This window comes from Bos mutus, chromosome 11 (genome assembly GCF_027580195.1).
Source record: "Bos mutus isolate GX-2022 chromosome 11, NWIPB_WYAK_1.1, whole genome shotgun sequence".
NCBI classification, from domain to species: domain Eukaryota; kingdom Metazoa; phylum Chordata; class Mammalia; order Artiodactyla; family Bovidae; genus Bos; species Bos mutus.
The window spans coordinates 80,013,867-80,036,196 of NC_091627.1; the positions used below are offsets into that span (position 1 = coordinate 80,013,867).

Below are 22,330 nucleotides of genomic sequence, written 5' to 3' on the forward strand. Positions count from 1 at the left end.
TCTGACAGTTGAGTGCCAACAATGGAGTTGTTTAAACTTCTTTAGTTAATGTATTTGTATATATTCAAAGATAGGAAATGCCCATATGTTACCTGAGGTATAGGAAGAATACTATGCTAATATATGTAACCTTGATAGTTACTTTGGTTTGTCCTGAAAGAAAAAATATAGTTAAACTGAGTAGTGAAGAACTCGTTATAAAGTTACTTAACTGTCATGAAAAGCTACATTTAATAAACCATTTTTAAGCCAGGGTCTTACTTACTATCTTTTCTAGTTACTCTAATATTGTGTCAGCAGAGTAGCTGAAAATTAAGGACCCTGATGGGCTTTGAGAGACCATAACTCTTTTGTCTTAATTAAGTGAAGTTGCTGCTCAACATCAATAAGCATCACATAAAATTGGGGATAAAAAACTGTTTCAAAAGACTTCTTTACCTGCATAATACATCTTCATTTCCAGGATGGAAAATTAGTGCCAATGACCGTTTTCCATAAAACGGATTCTGAGGACTTGCAGAAGAAACCTCTCCTGGTACAAGTGTATGGAGCTTATGGAATGGATTTGAAAATGAATTTCAGGCCTGAAAGGCGGGTGTTGGTGGACGATGGCTGGATATTAGCATATTGTCATGTTCGGTGAGTCATGTTTTGTGTGGCATATGAGGGCTGGAGCATCATCACATGTCCAGAATAACAAGATGCTGGGGAGCGAACATTGATTTGCTCATTTGTACTCCTAAACCTGTGCTAGTGGAACCTGGTTCACTAGCAGAACCCTGGGTCTGGGATTATTTAATCCCAGGAGCAAAAGGGTATCTTTTTAGGATTTTATACCAGATTTTTAGAATTTTTAGAATAGATAAACCAGTCTCTGTGCTTAGCTACATTATTGTTTCCATTTCATTCTCCTGAGTTTGGATTTTTCTAAAATAGCTTCTTAAGATGGACTCTCTTTTTTCCACTCTAATTTCTGTATTATTTTGCTGATTTCAAGACACAAAAGTATTTTGTTTCTGTTTGAATCCTTTACCACTTTCCCATCTCCACAATAAAATCCAAATCCTCCATATTAACATCCTAATGATATGGCTTATCCTCATAGTGGCTTCTGTCAGCACTCCCCAAATACACCCTCCTCTCCAGCCATGTACATCCTACACATGCAGCCTTTGCCACATCATTTGAAATGACAGCCTCTGTGACCTTCCACATGCTGTGTCTCGATGCCTTCCCTTTCTTTTCGTTGTTGATCGGTTTCTCCATCGTGTCCGACTCTTTGTGACCCCATGGACTGCAGCACGCCAGGCTTCCCTGTCCTTCACTGTCTCCCAGAGTTTGCTCAGACTCATGTCCATTGAGTCCATGATGCCATCCCTTTCTTTGCCCTTCTGGGAACTCACATTCTTCCTTCAAGACTCAGCTTAGGTATCATCTCCTTAAAGCACTCATGTTCCTGACTCACATATATAGACAGGTGGATAGTCTCTGCTCTGGTTCTGCTTCTGTTATAGCAGTGACTGTGTTGCTTGGTAGCTGTTTTTCCCCAAAAAATTATGACCTCCAGGACAGAGGATTTCTACTTGTTTATATTTTTAAGGCCTGCATTTAGCATAATGCCTGGTAAATAGCAAGCAGGCACTCAAAGCATATTTGTTGAATCAAGTTTTGATTGTCTACAACAGGGTTGGCAAACTTTTTCTCTGAAGAACTAAATAGTAAACATTTTAAGTTTTGCAGGCTACATATGATCTCCACTGCATATTCCTGGTTGATATTTATTTTTTTCCCCAACCTTTAATTTAAAAATATAAAAATCCTTCTTAGCTCAAGGCCCATATAAAAAACAGGCCTCTGGGCAAATTTAGCCCAGAGGCTATAGTTTGCTGACCCTGACCTATATCATTAATATTTTTTCCCCACTAAAACTTTCTTGCCCTTTAATTTCAGGGGAGGTGGTGAGTTAGGCCTCCAGTGGCACGCTGATGGCCGGCTAACTAAAAAACTCAATGGTCTTGCTGACTTAGAAGCTTGCATTAAGACGCTTCATGACCAAGGCTTTTCTCAGCCAAGTCTAACAGCCCTGACTGCTTTCAGTGCTGGAGGGGTGCTTGTGGGAGCATTGTGTAATTCTAGCCCAGAACTGCTGAGAGCTGTGACTTTGGAGGTGAGTACTCTGTCTCTACTGTTTACCGAATAGGGAGGTGTGAAATAATAGATGCTCTAAGAAAAATTTCCTGTTCCAGTTTTACCATCGCAGAGAAGTATAGCAGAGCTTTTAAATTTTAAACAGAGAATTGTAGCTATGGGAGAACTTCCTGATAGTATTCTTTATTGATTTTTAAGGATTTCCACTAAAGGATATTAGTGGCTATTCTCATTGATCATTTTATATCTGTAAGAGCATTTAGAGTTGGTGGAAAAGCGGCAAAGCGTATATGACACCCAGATCTAGGAAGTCAAGCCGAGCACACTGACTCTTGAATGTGTGAAATCCTTTGGCTCTATTGGCATCAACATTTCAGTCCTGGATTTAGGGACTCTTTATTTTCAGATATTCCATTCTTATTAGTGGTCTTTAGGAGTAGTTTTTCTGTACTTCGGTTGAAATACTTTGACCTGTTCTGGAAAGGCTCTATATAGTCTTTTGCTGGTGTCCAAAATTATGAAATTATAGCAGCTCATTCACTTCTACCATTCTCCTGCTTCCTGGTTAGTGTAGGGTCAGAGGACGTTTTCCTGTTCCCTTCTAGGTTCTTCTGGGTGGTCTAAGAATTAAATTGATATAAGGCAGATTAACAGAAGAAAATGAAACAAAAGTTTAGTGACATGTATACATGGGAGAGACCCAGGAAAACTGAGTGACTCACCACAATGACCAGAGCTCTCACCTTAAATACTGTCTTCAGCTAAAGGTGAAAGAGGATGCTGGAGATACTGATTTGGGACTTCAGGGGATAGAAGGCAATTCATGTGGAGATGGAAAAGTGAAAGTCTGATAAATGTTTGTTAGTGGAGACGAGGGAACACAGAGTGGACTCTGGTCTCTAAGCGTTTCCCCAGCACATGTCATCCATATTTATTATCTGGTGATATTCCTGTAATAGGCCCTCTGTCTAAATTCTTCAGGCAGTTAGAGAAGAGGTCAAAGTTTCTTTCTGAGACTTTTTGGACCTTGATTATTTTCAGCTTAAAATAATCTCGGGGTGGCAAATTTTGTTCTTCTGCAGTAGATAACTCTAGAAGATAATTAGGATAGAGAAATTATTTTCAGGGTTTTTTTATTTTAATTTTGAGGGTGTGGGGTATACTGTAGGCTTGTATGAAGTAAATAAGTGTTAAATAATCTTACCCTATAAATCTGTTTTTAATAGAAATATTAAGTGTAGAAGGGAAGAAACTCCATGCAAAAAGATAATAATGGCAGAATTATAAAGAAAATGTGACTAACTTCTGACTTTGAGAAATTACTTTGACTTTAGAAGTCAGAAAGGAAATCATCAGAAATGTGTGTATAAGGATATTTACCCCACATTGCTTGTAACCTGTCACTCTTGAGGCAAAGTTGGGACGGGACCTATCTGGCATTTAGCATCTCTACAGTGAGAGGCAGCCGGTGTCATAAGGTTAGGGATACTCTAAATGCAAAAAAGGAGCTAAGTCAAAGATATTAGGCAGACAAAAAGAATTGTGTTTGCCCAATGTACTTGCTTAATGTTAATAGAAAACAAAGCTGAAAAACAGGTTATCAGAAGATTATAATGGCTTCATGAACAAAGCAGCTGCCATTTCTTTTAACACTGGTTATAAGCCAATGAGTGATTTTCTTTTTCAACTTGGATATTTTTCAGATTTTCTTCTTTAGCATTTATTACCTTTTTATAATGTAATGTGTCCAGCTGAGTTTATTCATGTGTTCTGGGAGTTTTATTTTTAATTATGGTAAAATAACATAAAGTTTATCATCGTAACCATTTTTAAGTGTGTACATTTCAGTAGTGTTAAGTACATTCACATTGTTGTACAGTCAGTTTCTATAACTGATCTTGCAAACCTGAAACTCTGTACCCATTAAGTAGCAACTCTCCAACTCCCCCTTCCCCTAGCCTCTGGTAACCACCATTCTAGTTTTCTTTGAATTTGACTACACTAAGGTACCTCCTGTATAAATGGAATCATAAAATATAGTATGATTATAGTATATATATTATATAGTATATATATAGTATAGTATGAATCATACAAGTATAGTATACTTGTAAACATACCTCTTTACAAGTGGTTTATTTTTACTTAGATAATTTCCTTAAGGTCCACTGTGCTGTAGCAAGTGTCTTTCTTTTTAAGGTTGAATTTCATTGTATCATTGCATTTATATTTTGCTTATCCATCCATCATCTATCAGTGGACCCTCGGGTTACTTCCAGTATTGCTGTGAACAGGGGTGTACTCTTCAAGACCCTGGTTTAATTTCCTTTGGATGCACACCTAGGAATAGAATTGCTGGAGCATGTGGCAATTCTGAGTTTAATTTTTTGAGAAACCAATATACTGTGCGCCATTTTACATCCCCACTAACAGTGCACAAGTGTTCCCATTTCTCCACGTCATTGCCAACACTTTTTTTTATAGAGCCTAGTGGATGTAAGGTGGCAGCACTTACTATATGAAAAAAGAAAACTAAAAGCAAAAATTGTGAAATGGGAAGATAAACCTTTTGTCATTCAAGGAGTCTGAATACCTTAAAAGCCAGTTACAGATCTCAGGCCCTGGTTACAGATGGGTAATTAATCTGGCTCCTGGGAATGTACATTGCTGCTTGAGCTCTGTTCTCTCATGCCAGCATGTATGTTCATAAAGTATAGTATTTATCTGAAACCCATTTTACCATTTTACTAACTGAAGTTTACGTCTCTCTGACTTTTTTTTTAAAGGCACCTTTCTTGGATGTTCTCAACACCATGATGGACACGACACTTCCTCTGACATTAGAAGAATTAGAAGAATGGGGGAATCCTTCATCTGATGAAAAACACAAGAACTACATAAAACGTTACTGTCCCTGTCAAAATATTAAACCTCAGGTAGTGAAAGGCAGTTGTAATACTATCCTGAAGTGACAGAGAAAATAATTAGAAGGATGTGTATCCAAGGTGAAGCAGGAATTTAGTAAGGCCTTAATATTGTGTCTCCTTATAGTACCCAGACACCTTCCAGCCCCTTCCCTGCTCATACTCCTTGTTTGTTTCCGTTTAATAGCTCAGGAGACTAGATTCGGTAAGATCAAGGTCTCACTAATCAAGAAAAGGTTATTCCAGGTAACAGATAGTCTAGTATTGGGGTGCTGTAGATCTCAAAAATATCAAATGAGGAAAAAAAAAAGTCTATCGCTTAGGGGAAAAAAATAGAGATAATTGTTTTTCATAAACCAAGGCAATTGGTTTTCATAATCCATAAGGAATGGTATCATAAGGAATTCTTTGTACATCTCTTTCCTTTCAGCATTATCCTTCAATTCACATCACAGCATATGAAAATGACGAACGTGTACCTCTGAAAGGAATCGTAAACTATACAGAGAAACTCAAGGAAGCCATCGCAGAGCATACTAAGGACAGCGGGGAAGGTAGGAAGCCAGCGGGGAGCAGGGACTGTCGCTGTCAGGGGGCTGTTCGGAGTGGCGCATCTCATGCTGCAGACCAAATCAGCCACCCAGAATCATAGGCAAATCACTGTTATCCTGTGTTGACTACCCAGCAGAAGCAAATGTAATGACTATAGCTGCCTTGCCTCTTTTTCAAAGGACAGCATTAAAAAGGTAGGCAAGGTACAAAGAAAAAAGTAAATTTATCAAACGTAACTTGGAGGTATAGTATCATACTATATCATACCATTCATTCATTCAACAAAATTAATTGAGCTATTATTCTTGGCATTCTTTAAAGTTTTTGCTCTGGAGCTTCCATGCCCAAAATAGCAGCTCTAATTTTCTCTAGATCTTTCAGTTGTATTAAAGAACTCTTACCTTTTTTTTCCTTGTCAAGACATGGGAACGTCTGGGCTCAAGGTGGAAAGAGCTCACGTATAAGTTTTCACACAGTTGCCTTCTATTCGGTTCCACATCTCACTCACACCCATTGCTATAGCTGGTGTTTCCAAGTCATGGGGCTCTCAGATTCCATAGGACCCATTAGCTTCTTCCTAGGTCACAACCTTCTCCATGTGTCTTTCTATCCACCCTCCTCTGTCTGGGCCTCCTCCCAAATTTCCTGTTTCAGGAATTTGTTTTCTACTGCTCCCCACCCCAACCCACCCCCAACCTCTTCTTGTTAGTGGTGGTGGTGGTGGTTTATGCCTTTCTTCTTCACTGTTATAGAGAAGGGAGTGGCAACCCACTCCAATATTCTTGCCTAGAGAATCCCGTGGACAGAGGAGCCTGGTGGACTGCCGTCTATGGGGTCGCACAGAGTCGGACACGACTGAAGTGACTTAGCAGCAACAGCAGCTTCACTATTATTTTTTTTTTTAATCAAATACATATTTAAGAAACTAATAATGCAATATTACCCAAACAAAATGTAAGCACATGTTCAATTACCATGTTCCATATTTCAGAGAAGAGGCATTAAGGATTTATGCTACAAATTTATTTACAAACATATCTAGGATGCTGAATTCAAGGGATTGATCCTTTTAAGAGACTGCACCTCTTAATATGCTCCTCTTCCTATCTGTCTCATGGATTACTTTTTAAGCAGTTGGTGTCTTACTATAAAGAAAGGTGCAGCAAATCCGGACCCAAAGAACAAAGTCATCATAGCTAGTAATCTCCACTTGTTTTCCACTGAAAATGGTATATTCTTCCCTGGACCCTCCTCATAGCGGCTCCGACGAACCACTGAGGTTGTGAACCTCCGGATGCTCTGCCCCAACATAGCGCTGTTGGACGCTCTACAAAAGATCCAGAGACCGGAGGCGGAAGAAATGGCGGCTGCAAACCTACCGCTCCTTGTCTCACGACTTCACTATTATTTTAATAGAATGCTTGAAAAGGAGAGGGAAAAGGAGAGCCAAAATCCTTCTAATTGTTTCATATGTTAACTCTTTCAGGCTATCAAGTCCCCAATATTATTTTAGATATTCAGCCTGGAGGCAACCATGTGATTGAAGATTCTCACAAAAAGGTATGTTGTCAAGCCCCTCTACGGTGGTAAATCCCCAAGTAGTGATGTACTGTGGTTACACAGGGTTGTGCAGGCTACTTCACCAGGTGTTGGGTCTGTGGCTTAGACTTGGAAGAGGAGAAATGCTGAGTGAGTAAAGAGGACAGGTTCCTGATGAATGAGCTCTGTCAGAGAAAGTAATGGAATCTGTTGTTGGGAGCTTCCACCTCTGTGCCAAATAAAAAAATTCTCTTGGCATAAATTGCTGATTTCATAGTTACATGAAGATGAATAGACAAGGAGAGACCTGGAACACTGGAGTTTTACCACAAAGGCCTTCTGATTTTCTTTTTAATGTGTTTCTTTTAGATTACAGCCCAAATTAAATTCCTGTATGAGGAACTTGGACTTGACAGCACCAGTGTTTTTGATAATCTTAAGAAATATCTAAAATTCTGAAATGCTGCTTTCATTGGGAACTGGAAACACACTGAAGTCTTTCATAGTCATATTTCCAATTATGTTCACAAAAGTGAGTTTTTTAAGTTAGTAAATAATTTTTTAAAAATTTTATTCTCCATCCACATTTGATTTTCATAAACAGCTCACTTGCTTATACCAATGTCTCCACTGAGGCACATGCCCCTTAACCCAGGAAAGTAATTTTCAAACCATGCTGCATAGAAGCACATAGAGAAGGGAGGGAAGGGCTGCTGATAGCAGAAGTCTCCCCTTTCTCCTGTCAGAACAGCTTAGTTTTACTATGATTTTCTTTGAACAGTTTACACATCAAGGTCCTATTTCTGCTAGTGAAAAATTTTAGGCACTCTGGCAATTAAGTCATCCTCCAATTGCTATACCTACATTTTATGGACGAAGGTAACGAACGTGCTTCCCATTAAAATTCATTAGATCTTTCTAATCATCCCTGCTTCCCATTAAAATTCATTAGATCTTTCTAATCATCTGGAGTCCTAGGTGCTCCGATCATCTTTTATTGATGTAATTTCAAAAAGTTACAAGTTCCTGCAAGTGATAATTTTCTTCTAAACATTTTATTATTCTTGAAAAACATTTAATAACCTTCCCTAAAGTAGTTTCACTCAAGTTACAGAAATATATCAGAATTAATGACCATTTGGGACTTCCCTGGAAGTCCAGTGGTCAAGATTCCATGCTCCCAATGCAGGAGGCACAGGTTTGATCCTGGGCCAGAGAACTAAGATCCTACATGCCACATGGTGCAGCCAAAAAAAAAAAGAATTAGTGACCACTCATAAAGTTTACCCAGAGCATGGTGCTCTATGTGAAGTTACTGCAAATGCTTAGACTAGAACGGAATGCCAGTGTCTCCATCTCTTTCGTAGAGGTGCCTAACACAAGCTGTACAGTATATTTAATACCCTGGAATAGCATGCCTGGTTGGAAACAAAACATCTCTCTTTGAAAGCTGTTTGACGATGAAGGAGATTCCTAGTGTTGTATTCAAGGATGAGTCCTTCTCCGCTGGCCAGTGTAACAGCATGCGTGTCCACTTCACGGCCACCGTAGGCAGAATTGGTACTTAACCTTATCCTCACTCTTGTGGGAATATTTGAAATCATTTCCTTTAGATTTAGCACTGATGATTCTCCAAAATTCAGAACCATGAGGAAGATTCTGTTTATCCCATCCAGCTCTCTTGTGTACATGATAGAATGGTTGTAATTCCCCAAGTAGCAAAACCACCCCCTGCCGAGGAGCAGCTCATTGGCATGAAGCAGGCTTAATTCTTGATATAACTTCAGTGCTGATCTGGGCTGAGTCTTTTGGACCTATTTAAAAAAAAAAATAAATTAACATAAATGTTTGATTCTCAGAGTATCAAGAATTATTTCCCAAAAAAACTTGCTTCAATTTTGTCCCTTAAAATAACTACTAAATTGGGGTAGCAAAGAGTCAGTCAGGACTAAGAGACTGAACCGAATAGTTCATTTAGCTGCTAATAGCAACTACAGGTCCAGGGTTTCACCTTGTCTGGGAGTCCTTGCAGAGTGCACAGTTTTTCTGCTACATTTTGGCCACAGCTGATTTGGACATCAAATTTGACTCCACTAAATGTCCATATCTAATTTAATGGATATTTAACTTGCCTAAATAAATCCCTTTATGCTACATTTAACTGGCAGAAAAGCAGCCATCCTGGCCATGGACTCCAAGGACATCTGTTGAATTGGGGTTTCTCTGTTCTCTTTTGTAGAATAATGTGTAGGTTGATGTAACTTCAGGAGATGCTAGTTATGAACAGAGAATTGCAAAAAAGGATGCAGAGCAAAATGCTGTCTAAAGTGAAAGAGATTGAACTACTTTTTTTTTTACCCATAAAAGTAATATATGTCCATTAAGATTGAGGTAAATTTTATAGCTATATAAAACAGACATAATTTAATGTTGTATTTTTCTTTTTTTCTTTAACATTTCAAACATCTTCTGTTATTAAATGTCATTTTAATGGCAGAATAATAATCCAGTTGAATGGTTATACCATACTTAACCATTCCCTTTCATTTTGACATTTGAGTTTCTAATATGCTTCCCCCATATTTGCATTATTTATTTATGACACAAATATCAGAAAGACAATTACTGTGTCAAGGAGTATGTATACTTGATACATAATGCCAGATTTGTCTTCATATAAGCTGTTACCAAGTCAGTGATAACATTCATTCATTATAGTCTTGCCAGTCATGTTGACTTCAGCAGTAGTGGTGGTTATTTGGGGCAGGTGTCTAATGTGTGGTATTATTTAATAAATTTCTGAAAAAAAGTCTATTCTGTGTTTATCAGGTACAGAGGTATTTATGGTACATGTGTATGGTATATGTATATGACTTGTCAACTTACTGTTAACATTTTGTATAGCCTCAGATAATGCATGAAAAAGTATAGTTCAGTGCCACTTACATAAAAAGTGCCCAGTAAGTGTTGTTACTTTGGTCTACTTGATTTACCACTTTCTAGAGGTATGTTCAAGTGTCTCTGTAATTGCGATTTCTTAGTTTCTCTTTGCAGTTCTCAGAGTATTTGTTTTATATATTTTGAAGCTATTAGATGCATAGATTCATGATTTATAGTGGGATGTTCTTTTATCAATTCTTCAAAACTGCCTTTGTCTCATAATGCTTTTCATATTGAATTCTATTTTGTCTGCTATTAAATATTTCCCCACCTGCTTTTTGTAACTTTATTTTTTAAAATAGACAATGCATGCATACAATGTAAAATGCATCTATCAGAATAATATACAAATAAAATGGTTTGCTTCAACCTCTTCCCTGAGCTTTCCATTTTCTCTCCCAGAGATACACTCTTACTGTGTATATATTCTTCCATTTTATGTATCATAGGAAATGTTACATTCTGTACCTGTGCAAACAGAGGTAAACATACCTTTTCCTTCTTTACACAAATAGTGGCATGTCACCATTCTGTAGCCTTTTTTATATTATTATTTAGTAGGTCAGAGGTCGTCTCAGATCAGTCCACTCTGAATATGATTTTAATATGCATTAAAAACTGCATACTTGTCTCTTGTATCGTCGTGAAGTCGCTCAGTCGTGTCCGACTCTTTGTAACCCCGTGGCCTATAGCCCACCAGGCTCCTCCATGCACCAGGAAGTCTGTCTCTTGTATAGATTAACTGTAATTGATTCAGCTGGTTTTCTATTGATAAAATATATAAATCATTTCCAGAGTATTCTGGAAGAGATATCTAGGAATGAAATTACTAAATTAAAAGCTATATGCATTTTTTTGTTTTGAAAGTGATAGTCAGCTGCAATCTTTCTGGGCCCTTTTGTTTTAGCTATGTCTCTTATGTCAGATTTTGTCTTTGTTTTCTAATCCAAGAGTTTTTATCTTTTAATAGGTGAATTTAAGCCATTTATATCTGTGATTACCATATGTTTAGACATAATCCTGTAACCTTATTTCATCTTTTATTTTAATTGCACTATTTTATCTTCTTTCTTTTAGCTTTTTATTGGATCGCTTGGCTTTCTCTATGTACTTTTTTTCCTTCTAATATCCTTTGAAAATTATCATTTATGTCTGTTCTTCTTATGGTTACCCTTAGAACTGTAATGACCATTTAAAAACATTTTTATTAACACAGCAGTGCTGTTCAGTATAACTTCCTGCAGTGCTGAAAGCTCTGTATTTGTGCTGTGCAATGTGGTAGCCACTAGCTACTGAGCACTTGAAAGGTTGCTCGTGTGACACAGGAACTGAACTTGTAATTCTGTCTAATTTTAGTTATCACAGTGATTGGTGGTTACTGGACAGCTCAACTCTAGAGTGCGTTACACTGTCTCCATCCTTCTAAAGTGCATTGGCTCCCACTCATGTGTGCTCACTCACTCGTGCTCACACGCAGCCCTGCCCTGCCACTACTTCCCATATAGAAATAGATCACTAGCATTTTTACTCCAGGAGACCTTATTTTACATTATATATCAAAAAGTATTCATCCTTAAATTTTGCTGATTCCTTTCCTCACTATATTTTATCATCATATCTTCCTTTTAGATTCCTTTAGGTTTTGTTGGAGTCCCCAATTTCTCTTTCAGGAACTGGCTATACATGGTAAAAATTTCTGTCCTTGTTTTTCCATTTTTGCTCTTGAATGCCAGTTGAAATGGATATAGGATTCTTGGTTTAGAATCAAGTTTCCATTACAACTGTGAAGGGAACGTTCTAATGTGTTTTAGTATCCGGTTGAGAAAGCTGATGCCAGTTCAATTTTTAGTCCTTTTCTCAGGCAATCTGTTTTCAAGTCTGATTTCTTTCTATGTATTTTTATGGTTTTCTCTTTATTCCTCTCTGTTCTTTTCTAGAACTCACTTTTTGGTATATGTTGGAATTCCTAGATTTATTCTCCACATATCAAAAATGTCCTCTCTACACTGTTAACTTCTTTGCCTTTTTTTTTTTTCATTTCCCTTGGAATATCAATATCTTTGTAACTAGTTCTAACAACTCTTTTATGACTAAGGATGTTAATCATTTACAAATAAATACTATCTTTTATTGCCATCCATTTGCCATCATTTCATTTATGGTGTTTTATATTTTGGTTGTGTATTAAAATAGTCATGTTGTGTTTAAAAAAAAACTTCTTTGCCTTTCTATAGTACACCCTGGGATAAAATCTTGTGTCAGTTTTCCAGCACAGTAATTAGAATCTCTATTTTATTGTTTATTTTGACAATATTTTTACATTTCTAACATATCAAATCACTTCCTTAAGAGAGTTAAGGGACTACACAAAATAACCTACCAGGGAAGGGGCAATTTTATTAGTAATGAAGTCTTATGTCATTATTTTCTTTGCTTGCTTCAGTGTTTTCTTAGTGCCTCTCACAGTCTTAATTGTTCTCAAATGTAGTGTGATTTTTGGTGATTCATTTACTTTTGTATTTGATACTCCATGTTTGCCTGTCTTCAGTTGCCTGTCTCTGGTAACTGCAATGTGGAGAAGGAGATGGCACCCCACTCCAGTACTCTTGCCTGGAAAATCCCACGGACAGAGGAGCCTGGTGGGCTGCAGTCCATGGAGTCACTAAGAGTCGGACACGACTGAGCGACTTCACCTTGACTTTTCACTTTCACGCATTGGAGAAGGAAATGGCGACCCACTCCAGTGTTCTTGCCTGGAGAATCCCAGGGACGGGGGAGCCTGGTGGGCTGCCGTCCATGGGGTCGCACAGAGTCGGACACAACTGAAGCGACTTAGCAGAAGCAGCAGTAACTGCAAAAAACCACGTTGGAGGTAGGTCTGGTTTGTCTTTGGGAGTGTGGGGGTTCTTTTCCTGCTTAATAGTAATCAAACCTAGGGTCCTGCCCTCCTTTCAAGGCCTCTGTGAATTGAGGAGTAAAAGTGCTTATTTCTGAGATCACTCCTCAGTGAATCCTCCCAGGGACATCACTTGAACTGTCTCTTCTGCTGCTGCTTTTCTTTCTTCTGTGCTTGTAGAAGTTTAACGCTATCTCAGGCTTTGCTCTACTCATTTATCGAAAGTCTGATGACCAATCAGGCCCTGGGTTTTTCTCCTCAGGCAGGTTCTTGGGCAGCCAGTTACGGCGGTGCAGGAACATTCCTGTAGTGCTCTCACCTGTACCCGTCAGTGCTGTTTGCTCCTGAGTAATATTTTGCCTGGTTTCTGTGCTCTTGTTTCTCTGTAATCTTAATTTTACTTTCTGTCTTCTATAAATTAAATTCTCACCTTATTCTAGGGCTCTTATGGAGGTGTTTCATTAAAATGGCATTCCCTGAGACTTTTGGTCACCTTGATTATGATATAGCATCACCCCAAGCATGACTCATGATCATTTTAAAGACTTGACTAATCTGACCATTAATGTAATTTGCCTTTACGTTTTCCCATCTGTGCTGGTGTACATTTTTACATAAGATTTCTTACATATCAAATTGGCCTATGGGAGTATTCTGGACATTTGGACATAGTGAAAATCAGTAAGTATACTTAATCCAAAACACAAATGTTAAAATACAGATTTTGTGTCTCACGGACCTACCTACAAAGTTATCCCTGAGGTGCTTGGAGCCGTAAGTTGTGGGAACAGGAGGGTTTACTTGAAGTTCTATGTCAGAATAATCTGGGGAGTGTTTTCAAAATACTTAGTAGATGCTATAAAACTTGTATCCTCATATGATGCCGATAATTTCTCTTCCACTGAAGTAGTTTAGAGTGTGTTTTCCCATAAAAACACCTGAACCTATTTCACATTTTTCTGATCTGAGGAAATGTCTTTGGCTCTTTGCTGGAATTAATGCATTCCTGTTTAAGAAATTTGTTTGCTGAACTTGGCAGATTCAATCACCATGAGAACAGAAAACAGTAAAGGCAAAAGCTGGAGGGTACGCTTTTCCAGAGCAGCTACTTCTAGGGATAATTTACGTCTTTAGTTTCTGTAGGTAAACAGCCTTGCTCTCAAGAATCTTACCCTAGATTGATTGATCTACTTTCCTTCCTTCCTTTGGAGAGACAGGAAAGGAGAAAGGATAGCTGGCTTGCTTAAAGACCTCCATAAAATGTCCTTAATATTTCATACCTCAGAATCATTCCAAGGATGAGTTGTAACTATTCTGATAATGCTTGTGCACCACTTCATATTTTCACAAAAACATGACTTGCAAACTCCTTAAAAATGAAAACTACAAAAGAAGCCTATGTGATTGATTTAAAGAACACCAGTTAAGGTTTTGGACAACTCAAGGTGAATGTATGTTGTCAACAACAGAAACTCATTTCCTGTTTCTGGAGTCAGCATAAAATTTTCATGGATACTTACATCAACATTCACAGTATGGTAGTCTGAACTGGTGGGTAACCAGGTATGATTGCCTTCAGAAAAACCAGCATTTGAGCTATTGTCCCACTGCATTGGTGACTTTGAGAAAAGAGTACCCTATATCAAGACCATAAAGAAAAAAAAACAGTTATCTGGTTATTAAAAGGAATGTAATTTGGCCATGATTTATTAGTAATAAGTATTTAGTTCCCTAATTTCTCAGCTAGTACTCAAATTCATTAGCATTCATAAGGAAAAGGCTTTAACATTCAGTACTTAAAACCAGCTTTACACTTTATTGGAAAACAGTTAAGGACATCTTGAGTGTGAATAAACTACTAACTGAACATCAGTACATGCTTGGAATCTTCGCTGGTTTTCCCTAAAATTGAATAATGTCGGATTTCAAAACGTGCCATTTACAGACTCATCTGCTGTGATACAGCAATGATGGCTTCAAGTATACAGCCATGTACAAGTAAGCCTAGATTATGTCCTTTTTAACCTGGTTATTGCATGAGTACACACAAAAATTTAGGGGCTTAAATAGAAACGGTTTCATTTGGACCAAATATTAGGGAAATTGGATCTCACAATTTAAAGCTAACCATACAAATTACAGGTTCAAGATCATTTATCTGCTTAGCAACATAATTGTGAAATCCATAGCCTCAAACGAAAAGAAAATTTAAACTACTCAGGCCTAAGGTTGTACATAACATTTGTTAACATAAAAGGAAGACTCTTTGTGCTATGGCCAAGCCAGATCTAGCAATACAGACAAGCACTATAATTGGTGTTCTTAACTCCATGTTTCAGGTAGAAGGCAATGAATAATATTCCAAACTCAAAACAGGGCTTCTTAAATCTTAGTTCGCCTGAGAATTGGCTAGAAAATATCTTCGAAATGCAGATGCTGGGCTCTACGGGAAAAACTCACTTGTGTGGCTCAGGGAGCAGCATTTCTGACAAGCTCTCCAATCAAGAAAGCTGAAAAATTATCACTGCCTAACAGTAAGAAACAAAAGCTAAGTAATCATGATTTTGGTAGCAGAAGAGTAAATTCTTTGATCTGGCAAAAAAATGAGGTACAGTGCTTGGTTAAGTTATATTAACTTACAGCATCATAGGTTTCGTTGAGATTTGCAGCTAAAATGTTTCTCATTCCTATTTCTTCCCCATAGTAAGTTATGGGAGTTCCAGGCAGTGTGAAAACAAGCATGTTCATGATGTTGACATATTTCTCTCCCAGACGAGAAGTCAGCCGGACACTGTCTGGTCCACCAGTCTGAAAGGCAGATACTTTTTTTTTTTTAAGTGCTCTATATAGAGTTATCTCGAAGATTTACCGTTTCACAAAAAGTTCACCAGGCAGAAAAACATGGTTAACCATGGGTACCTTGTATCAGCAAACATGAATTTGAGCCCTAACCCTGCTCCTTGGCTGTAAAATTGTGATCAACAAGATGATGGTAACCCTTTACTTCACGATGGAACTGCCAATAAGATGTAATTTATGAGAGTACCTATTAATATTTTCACACATTTGGATAAGAGAATACTAACAGGAAAGGAAATATGTTTCCCCCTGAGGAGGAACAGGTGGAGGGACAGGGGTGAGAGGGGGAAGGACGGGTGGGACGGGGAGGGACCGGGGTGGGACGGGGAGGGACAGGGGTGAGATGGGGAGGGACGGAGTGGATCGGGGAGGGACAGGGGTGAGACGGGGAGGGACGGGGGTGGGACAGAGGTAGGGGGGAAGAACAGGGGTGAGAGGGGGAGGGATGGGGTGAGACGGAGGGACGGGGGTGAGAAGAAGCCTTCTGATGTGTCCCTGTATATGTGTGAGATTTTTGAACTTTTCAAAAGAAATTTAAAAAGTTAAATCAACTTTTATTTTTAAAATATAAGAAAATTTTTACAGGGTTTTCTATTTAATATATTTCTTTGTTGGTGGTTTAGTCACTAAGTCATTTCTGACTCTTGCAACAGTCTATGACTGTAGCCCACGAGGATCCTCTGTTCATGGGATTTCCCAGGCAAGAATACTGAAGTGCGTTGCCATTTCCTTCTCCAAGGGGATCTTCTGGACCCAGGGTCTGAACCCGGGTCTCCTGCCTTGCAGGTGGACTCTACCAACTGAGCCCCCAGGGAAGGCCCATTTCTTTGTTAAATGTTCTAATTACACGTTTTAACAAATCTTTGCATAAACCACAACTCAAATCTCGTGCGTAAGTCAAGCATGGCACTTGCTGTCTACAAGTACTTTCACACCTACGTTATATTTTATTTAGCCCTTCACTGCAGTCCTGTTGGGTACTGTTACCTCCATTTCACAAATGATGACACAGGCTCTGAGAAGCTGCATCATTTATTCAGGTCAGGGTTATAGCACAAAACCAGCCTTTGAACTTGAGTCTAAAAATAGGAACTTAGTCGTTATAATTCAGCAAAAAAAGGAAGTTTGCCTTTTTTTTTTTCTTTTAGATCTACTAAAACTCTCTTTACAATTACCTTTCTGTAGACCATTGTAAAGTATTTTTCTTTTTTTATGGCCAGAAAACTAGGTTACTAATTTTAGGGGTACTCTTTCTGCCCGCTTCTGATGTCTATGTCCGAAGCTTTCTCTATCTCCTTTATATTTTAATAAAACTTTATTACACAAAAGCTCTGAGCGGTCAAGCCTCGTCTCTGGCCCCGGATTGAATTGTTCTCCTCTAGAGGCCAAGAATCCCAGTGTCTTTAGGTGGTTCAACAACAACCTTTCATCTTGGGGGCTTATCCGGGACTCATCAGGACAAGATGGGAGCTAAGAATTCCAGCCTCACTCCTTTGCACACCTGGTCTTCCTATGTGATACTGCATGGCCACAGTATCACATAGGATGGTGAACGGTGGCCGGTTGGAAGGTCTCTTAAGTATAATACTGTTTTACAATTAGACCGGTTCTGCTCAGACGGTAAAGCGTCTGCCTACAATGTGGGAGACCCAGGTTCGATCCCTGGGTCAGGAAGATCCCCTGGTGAAGGAAATGGCAACCCACTCCAGTACTCTTGCCTGGAAAATCCCATGGACTGAGGAGCCTGGTAGGCTATAGTCCATGGGGTCGCAAAGAGTCGGACACGATTGAGCGACTTCACTTCACTTCGCTACTGTTCATTCTTTTCATTATCACAAAAGCATCTGACAAGGAACTCTGTGATTTCTCAAGTCTTCTGGACCTAGAACACTTTGCCTTTTTCAGAACTGAAATCAAGATCAGCAATGTGCAGAGATCAGGGCCTCTCACAGGCCAGTGATATCTGAGACTTTCAGCATATGAAAAAACCAAGTGCTAAAACTCCATTATAAAATTTGTATAGGGGGGCACTTCTGGAATGGTGGAGTAAGGACCACCAAAATCTCTAACATGAAAGCAAGGAGAATGCTGGCCAAAAAAAAAAAAATCTACTTTTTAGGAATTTGAAAATGAAAGGCTTACAAGCAATCCAAGGAGTATTCAAGAAGAACAGCTGGGTCTCAGTAAGAATAGTTAAGATTTGTGTCATTTTAACTGGCCCTAATCTCATGTCCTTCCCCTCAGGTTCAAGACAGCCTTGAAAACCAACAGTAACTGTAAAATTCAACAGCCTAGTAAGCTCTGGAGGACCAGAATAAAGTTCATCAAAAGCTCCATCTCTAAAGAACTGTCACTATTTAACCTTTTCAGCAGCTCACTTTTGGATGGGTTTTTTTTCTTTATCTGCTCTGACTCAGAGCTGAGTATGCAAATCATCTTATCCGGAAGGCATATGCCAAAAACAATTGATTACTTGCCAGAGGTGGGGTTACCAACCTGGGCCAGAGACTGACCAGAAAAACTTAAAAGTTGGAAATGAGATGACCGTAATAGGCTTTGAAAGACTCTGACGTTTTCCTGGAATCTAGTAGCCTGCACACATGCACAGGTGCCCAGGGAAACTCTAATCTCTCCCTGTTGGCCAACCCTGAAGCTCTTGCTAGAGGAGAGTAGAGACCAAGGCAAAGTTGTAAGCTGCCTGCAGGAGTGTTGAAAGCATCCCTCCCTCCCCCACTCCACTAACAGCCCCTCAGCGAATGCTGGGAGACACTGGTTCAAGGTTTCTAAGGAATCTTAACAATCATTAGTGACCAAGCAGAGACTTCAGTGGCCGCACACGACAAATAATACAGATTTTTACAGAATTAATCCACAAAAGTCAATGAAGAAACAAACACTGGGGAAGGGGAGAATGTGATTTTCAAAATCTCTACATTCAAACATCCAGTTTTCAACAACCAATAAAAGAATACAAGACGTGCAAAGAACCAGGGAGGTATGGCCTTAGTGGATAATGACTTCAACTCCACTCGTATACGTGTGTTCAAAAATGTAAACCATATCTACATTACCATATCTCATACTTAAAAGTATGAGAACAATGCTTTATCAGATAGATACTGTCAATAAAGAGAAGTCATGAAAATGAACCAAATCGAAATTTTAGTTGATAAGTACAATAAGTGAAAAGTTCACTGGAAGGGCTAGACAGATTTGAACTAGTCAAGGAGTCAGCAAATGGGACAGATCGGTTGAGATTATCTGATCTGAGAACAGAAGGAAAAGAGTGAAGAATGACAAGAACCTGATCAGGAGCTGGGATGGGCCCAGCTCACTAAACCATCACAAACTGAGGGGAAGGGGAAGGTCACTTACAGACACGTGCCCCTTGTTTCAGAGCTGACTTTGCAGTGAGCGCACCAGCACCCTATGCTGAGCTGGGCATAAGGACTTACCATCCAATTAGGCCATTTTCCTTCTGGCATGTTTTCCATCCAGGATGTGATAACCTCAGACACACTGTTGCCAGAAGGCTTGTCTAGTTTACTGAGGTAACTGTTGAAGGGAAAATCTGCTTCTTGGATAAAAGGCAACCCATAGTATACCATGGTCTTGGTGATGCTCTCTCCATGGGCTTCAGTCCCCATGAACCTGTAAGAGAAGTACAGTGTCGTCAGGGTCTGTGAGGAGACTGGGAAAGCGCTTCACAGCTGCTATCCTCATGGACAGGATGGGAATGAATGCATGCTACTTGACCACGTCAGCTAGGGCTTACTAAGGAAGCAGAATCAAGCCGACGCACAGAAATGGCACGCTGGGTCAACTGGCAATTTCTCAACACATTAAACCGAGAGACTAGCCCAATACTGAGTCATGTCTAAAAGAAACACATTTGGATCTCAGTCAATACCGTTCTTTGCTTTCTAAATCTAAACGAAACTCAGTAACTTCCAGGAAGACTTTTCTGTAGTAATTCTCATCACTACACTTGGAACATACAGTACATGCCTGCATATAAGGTGAGGGCGGCTCACCCAAGAAACTTCCCCTTGTGTCTGAATCTCCGTAAAGTCTCACTTTATTATTGGGGTGCACTATCAGTTGCTGGAAAGCAGACACTCTTCAGGGAACACATATTTGCCTGAAATGACCCACATCAATGCTGGCTTTAGCTGTTGGAGACATTACATTGAATGGATAAGTATACAGTATCCGGAGCTGGGGTGTTTCAGTTCCAATCTCATCTCTGTGATCACTGCCTGGGTGACCATTACCTGTATGCCCAGAGTCTCAGTCTCCTCATCTGTAAAACGGGGACAGTTATCAGAGAACCTACTTCAAGAAGAAGTTTCTTGAATTCCTTTTCCATTGATTCTGTTGGGTAATCAATATAAACACTACAAGAGTTAAGTTCACTGAGTGTTTATTATGTGCCAGGCATCGTTTTAAGTGCTTCACAGACATCTCATGTAATCTCACAACCTTATATGGCTGTCAGTTAGCACTTTTTAGTTGATGAGAAAACTGAGACTTAGGTTAACTAACCTTATGCCAGCTCAAGGTGGCATAGCTCTTATGCCTGAGGACTCCACCTCAGCCCCACCTGATTCCAAAGTTGTGTTCCTAACCATTGTGATCTATTAACAGCTTAGCTGGAACATTTGCATGCTAACAGGGCAAATAATAAATAATAAAGACTAACCTTTAGATAATATATTATATTTTTAATTAATTTTCACAAAGTTCCTAATAAATACATATTGTGACTAGCATCGTTTTACAAAAGAGGAAACTAAATCAGCAAACTTCAGCAACATGAGAGACTATACCAGGCCCTAGCGTAATCGAGTTATAATGCACTGTAATTATACGGTTTGTTAAATTATAACTGGAACCTCTTGAGGATGCGTGATTGTGAGGGATAAAGTGCAGATCACACGCTGTGCCTGTGGTTACCTGTATCGCCCTGGCTCCCTGCTGTATTGATTCATGGTCTGCCGGAAGCTGCGGACAATGTCGTGCATTCCCACCTGTGTGGTGGTGAAGTCATGGTGCAGCTGCGAGTAGTGAGTGACCATGTCCTTTGAAAACAGGACAGCATGGTTACCATAATGTCACATGTCAAATGCCCATAGCGGCCTCGTGTGGACTGTCTTCAAAGGACTCAGACCAAAACACACATGCTTAAAGATGGTCCTAAGGCTTCCACTGCTCAAGGGATTTTGTTCACGGAGAACACTCAATATTATTAGTGTTTCATTTTTTGCTTAACTTATTAACTGTAAATCTAGTAAACAAGTTAAATTTTACCAAACAGCTAAACATTGATTACAAATGTATTTAACAAAATCCTCCTAAACATTTTATTGTCCCAAATGCTCCACATTTTTAAAGGCAAACAAAAGAAATTATCTTAATGATTAGAGTACATTATTACATTTGTACTTTATCTGCTCACAAAATTATTAATACCATGCATTTAAATTTGGTTTTTTACCACTTTTGTCCTTTATTCTTATAGTTATACTTTCTTGGGGTTTCAATAATTTTTCCTGATACTGATTTTGTGCTTTTCAAGGGTTACAATAATCTTCTAGAATCAAAGTAAAAGATTACGTCTCATACAAGCTCAGGTTATAAGTCCTGGGTTAGGACATGGACAGGCTAGACAGTCCATGAGTTGCCATCCATTCAGTGGACCCCTTTTTTATAAGTGATTTTCTCTTGCTAGATCAAGTGAAGTTTTTTGAAATCTCCAATATCTTTGGAAGTTACATGTACTTTAAGTTTTTCTTGGGTAGTACACAAAATCCATTGTTCTGGTCATTTGTCTTCAGTGGAAGCATATGCCTATCTTCCGACATATTATAATTAGCAAGGTTATTCTGGAATTTCTTCTCCAAGTATAAATGCTTCTCTTTGGGACAGCTGGCTAACATACAACCTTTTTTTCTCCTTCAGTTTTCCTTTCTACTGGAAATCAGATGTGAAAAAAAAAATGGCTTAATCATAACCTTGGTTCATGACATGGTCTCATAATTAGCCCATGAATGGCCAGCTTCCCTTTATTACTCAGATAAGATTATCACGTTGATAACCATATGAATTTAATTTTACTTTCTAAAAAGGGCATCATGTTATACATAATTTAGATTTTTTTTGCTACACATTATATCACTAAGATTGACCCATTTTGCTGTGTGTCACTATTAATTCATTTATACATGGACTTCCCTGGTGGCTCAGACGGTAAAGCGTCTGTCTACAATGCGGGAGACCCGGGTTTGAGCTCTGGGTTGGGAAGATCCCCTGGAGACAGAAATGGCAATCCACTCCAGTACTATTGCCTGGAAAATCCCACGGACAGAGGAGCCTGGTAGGCTACAGTCTATGGGGTCGCAAAGAGTCGGACACATTTTTACATACTCTTGTATAAATATACTAGTCTTTTATTTTGAAATGCATTTTGGGA

The 22,330-nt window shown here is 39.0% G+C and overlaps 3 protein-coding genes across 7 annotated transcripts in view; 1 reads left to right on the forward strand and 2 right to left on the reverse strand.

Moving 5' to 3' along the window:
• The window catches only part of PREPL (prolyl endopeptidase like), a 39,930-nt gene extending 27,758 nt beyond the window's left edge, over positions 1-12,172 (forward strand). For 2 of the 5 annotated variants that reach the window (XM_070379648.1, XM_070379647.1), the window contains 6 exons: positions 464-639; positions 1,951-2,167; positions 4,935-5,084; positions 5,503-5,626; positions 7,111-7,184; positions 7,533-12,168. In XM_070379648.1, the coding sequence (XP_070235749.1) occupies positions 464-639; positions 1,951-2,167; positions 4,935-5,084; positions 5,503-5,626; positions 7,111-7,184; positions 7,533-7,622 (831 nt within the window). In that variant the 3' untranslated portion in view covers positions 7,623-12,168. Of the gene's footprint in view, positions 1-463; positions 640-1,950; positions 2,168-4,934; positions 5,085-5,502; positions 5,627-7,110; positions 7,185-7,532 lie in introns of all 5 variants that reach the window. The other 3 variants (XM_070379649.1, XM_070379646.1, XM_014480637.2) reach the window with 3 other exon arrangements.
• Positions 5,643-7,102, reverse strand: LOC102284257 (cytochrome c oxidase subunit 7C, mitochondrial). Its single transcript, XM_070379651.1, has one exon. It carries the CDS (start codon positions 6,933-6,935, stop codon positions 6,744-6,746), a length of 192 nt encoding a protein of 63 aa, XP_070235752.1. The 5' UTR covers positions 6,936-7,102; the 3' UTR covers positions 5,643-6,743.
• The window catches only part of SLC3A1 (solute carrier family 3 member 1), a 33,215-nt gene continuing 19,421 nt past the window's right edge, over positions 8,537-22,330 (reverse strand). Inside the window, exons 6-10 of the mRNA XM_005903304.3 lie at positions 20,815-20,939; positions 19,314-19,509; positions 15,640-15,807; positions 14,520-14,636; positions 8,537-8,977 (exon numbers count right to left, since the gene is read on the reverse strand). Of these exons, the coding sequence (XP_005903366.1) occupies positions 8,537-8,977; positions 14,520-14,636; positions 15,640-15,807; positions 19,314-19,509; positions 20,815-20,939 (1,047 nt within the window). The remainder of the gene's footprint in view (positions 8,978-14,519; positions 14,637-15,639; positions 15,808-19,313; positions 19,510-20,814; positions 20,940-22,330) is intronic.

Excerpts from the sequence above, each read along its gene's own strand:
- LOC102284257 (XM_070379651.1), bottom strand. The coding sequence starts at position 6,935 with ATGTTGGGGCAGAGCATCCGGAGGTTCACAACCTCAGTGGTTCGTCGG.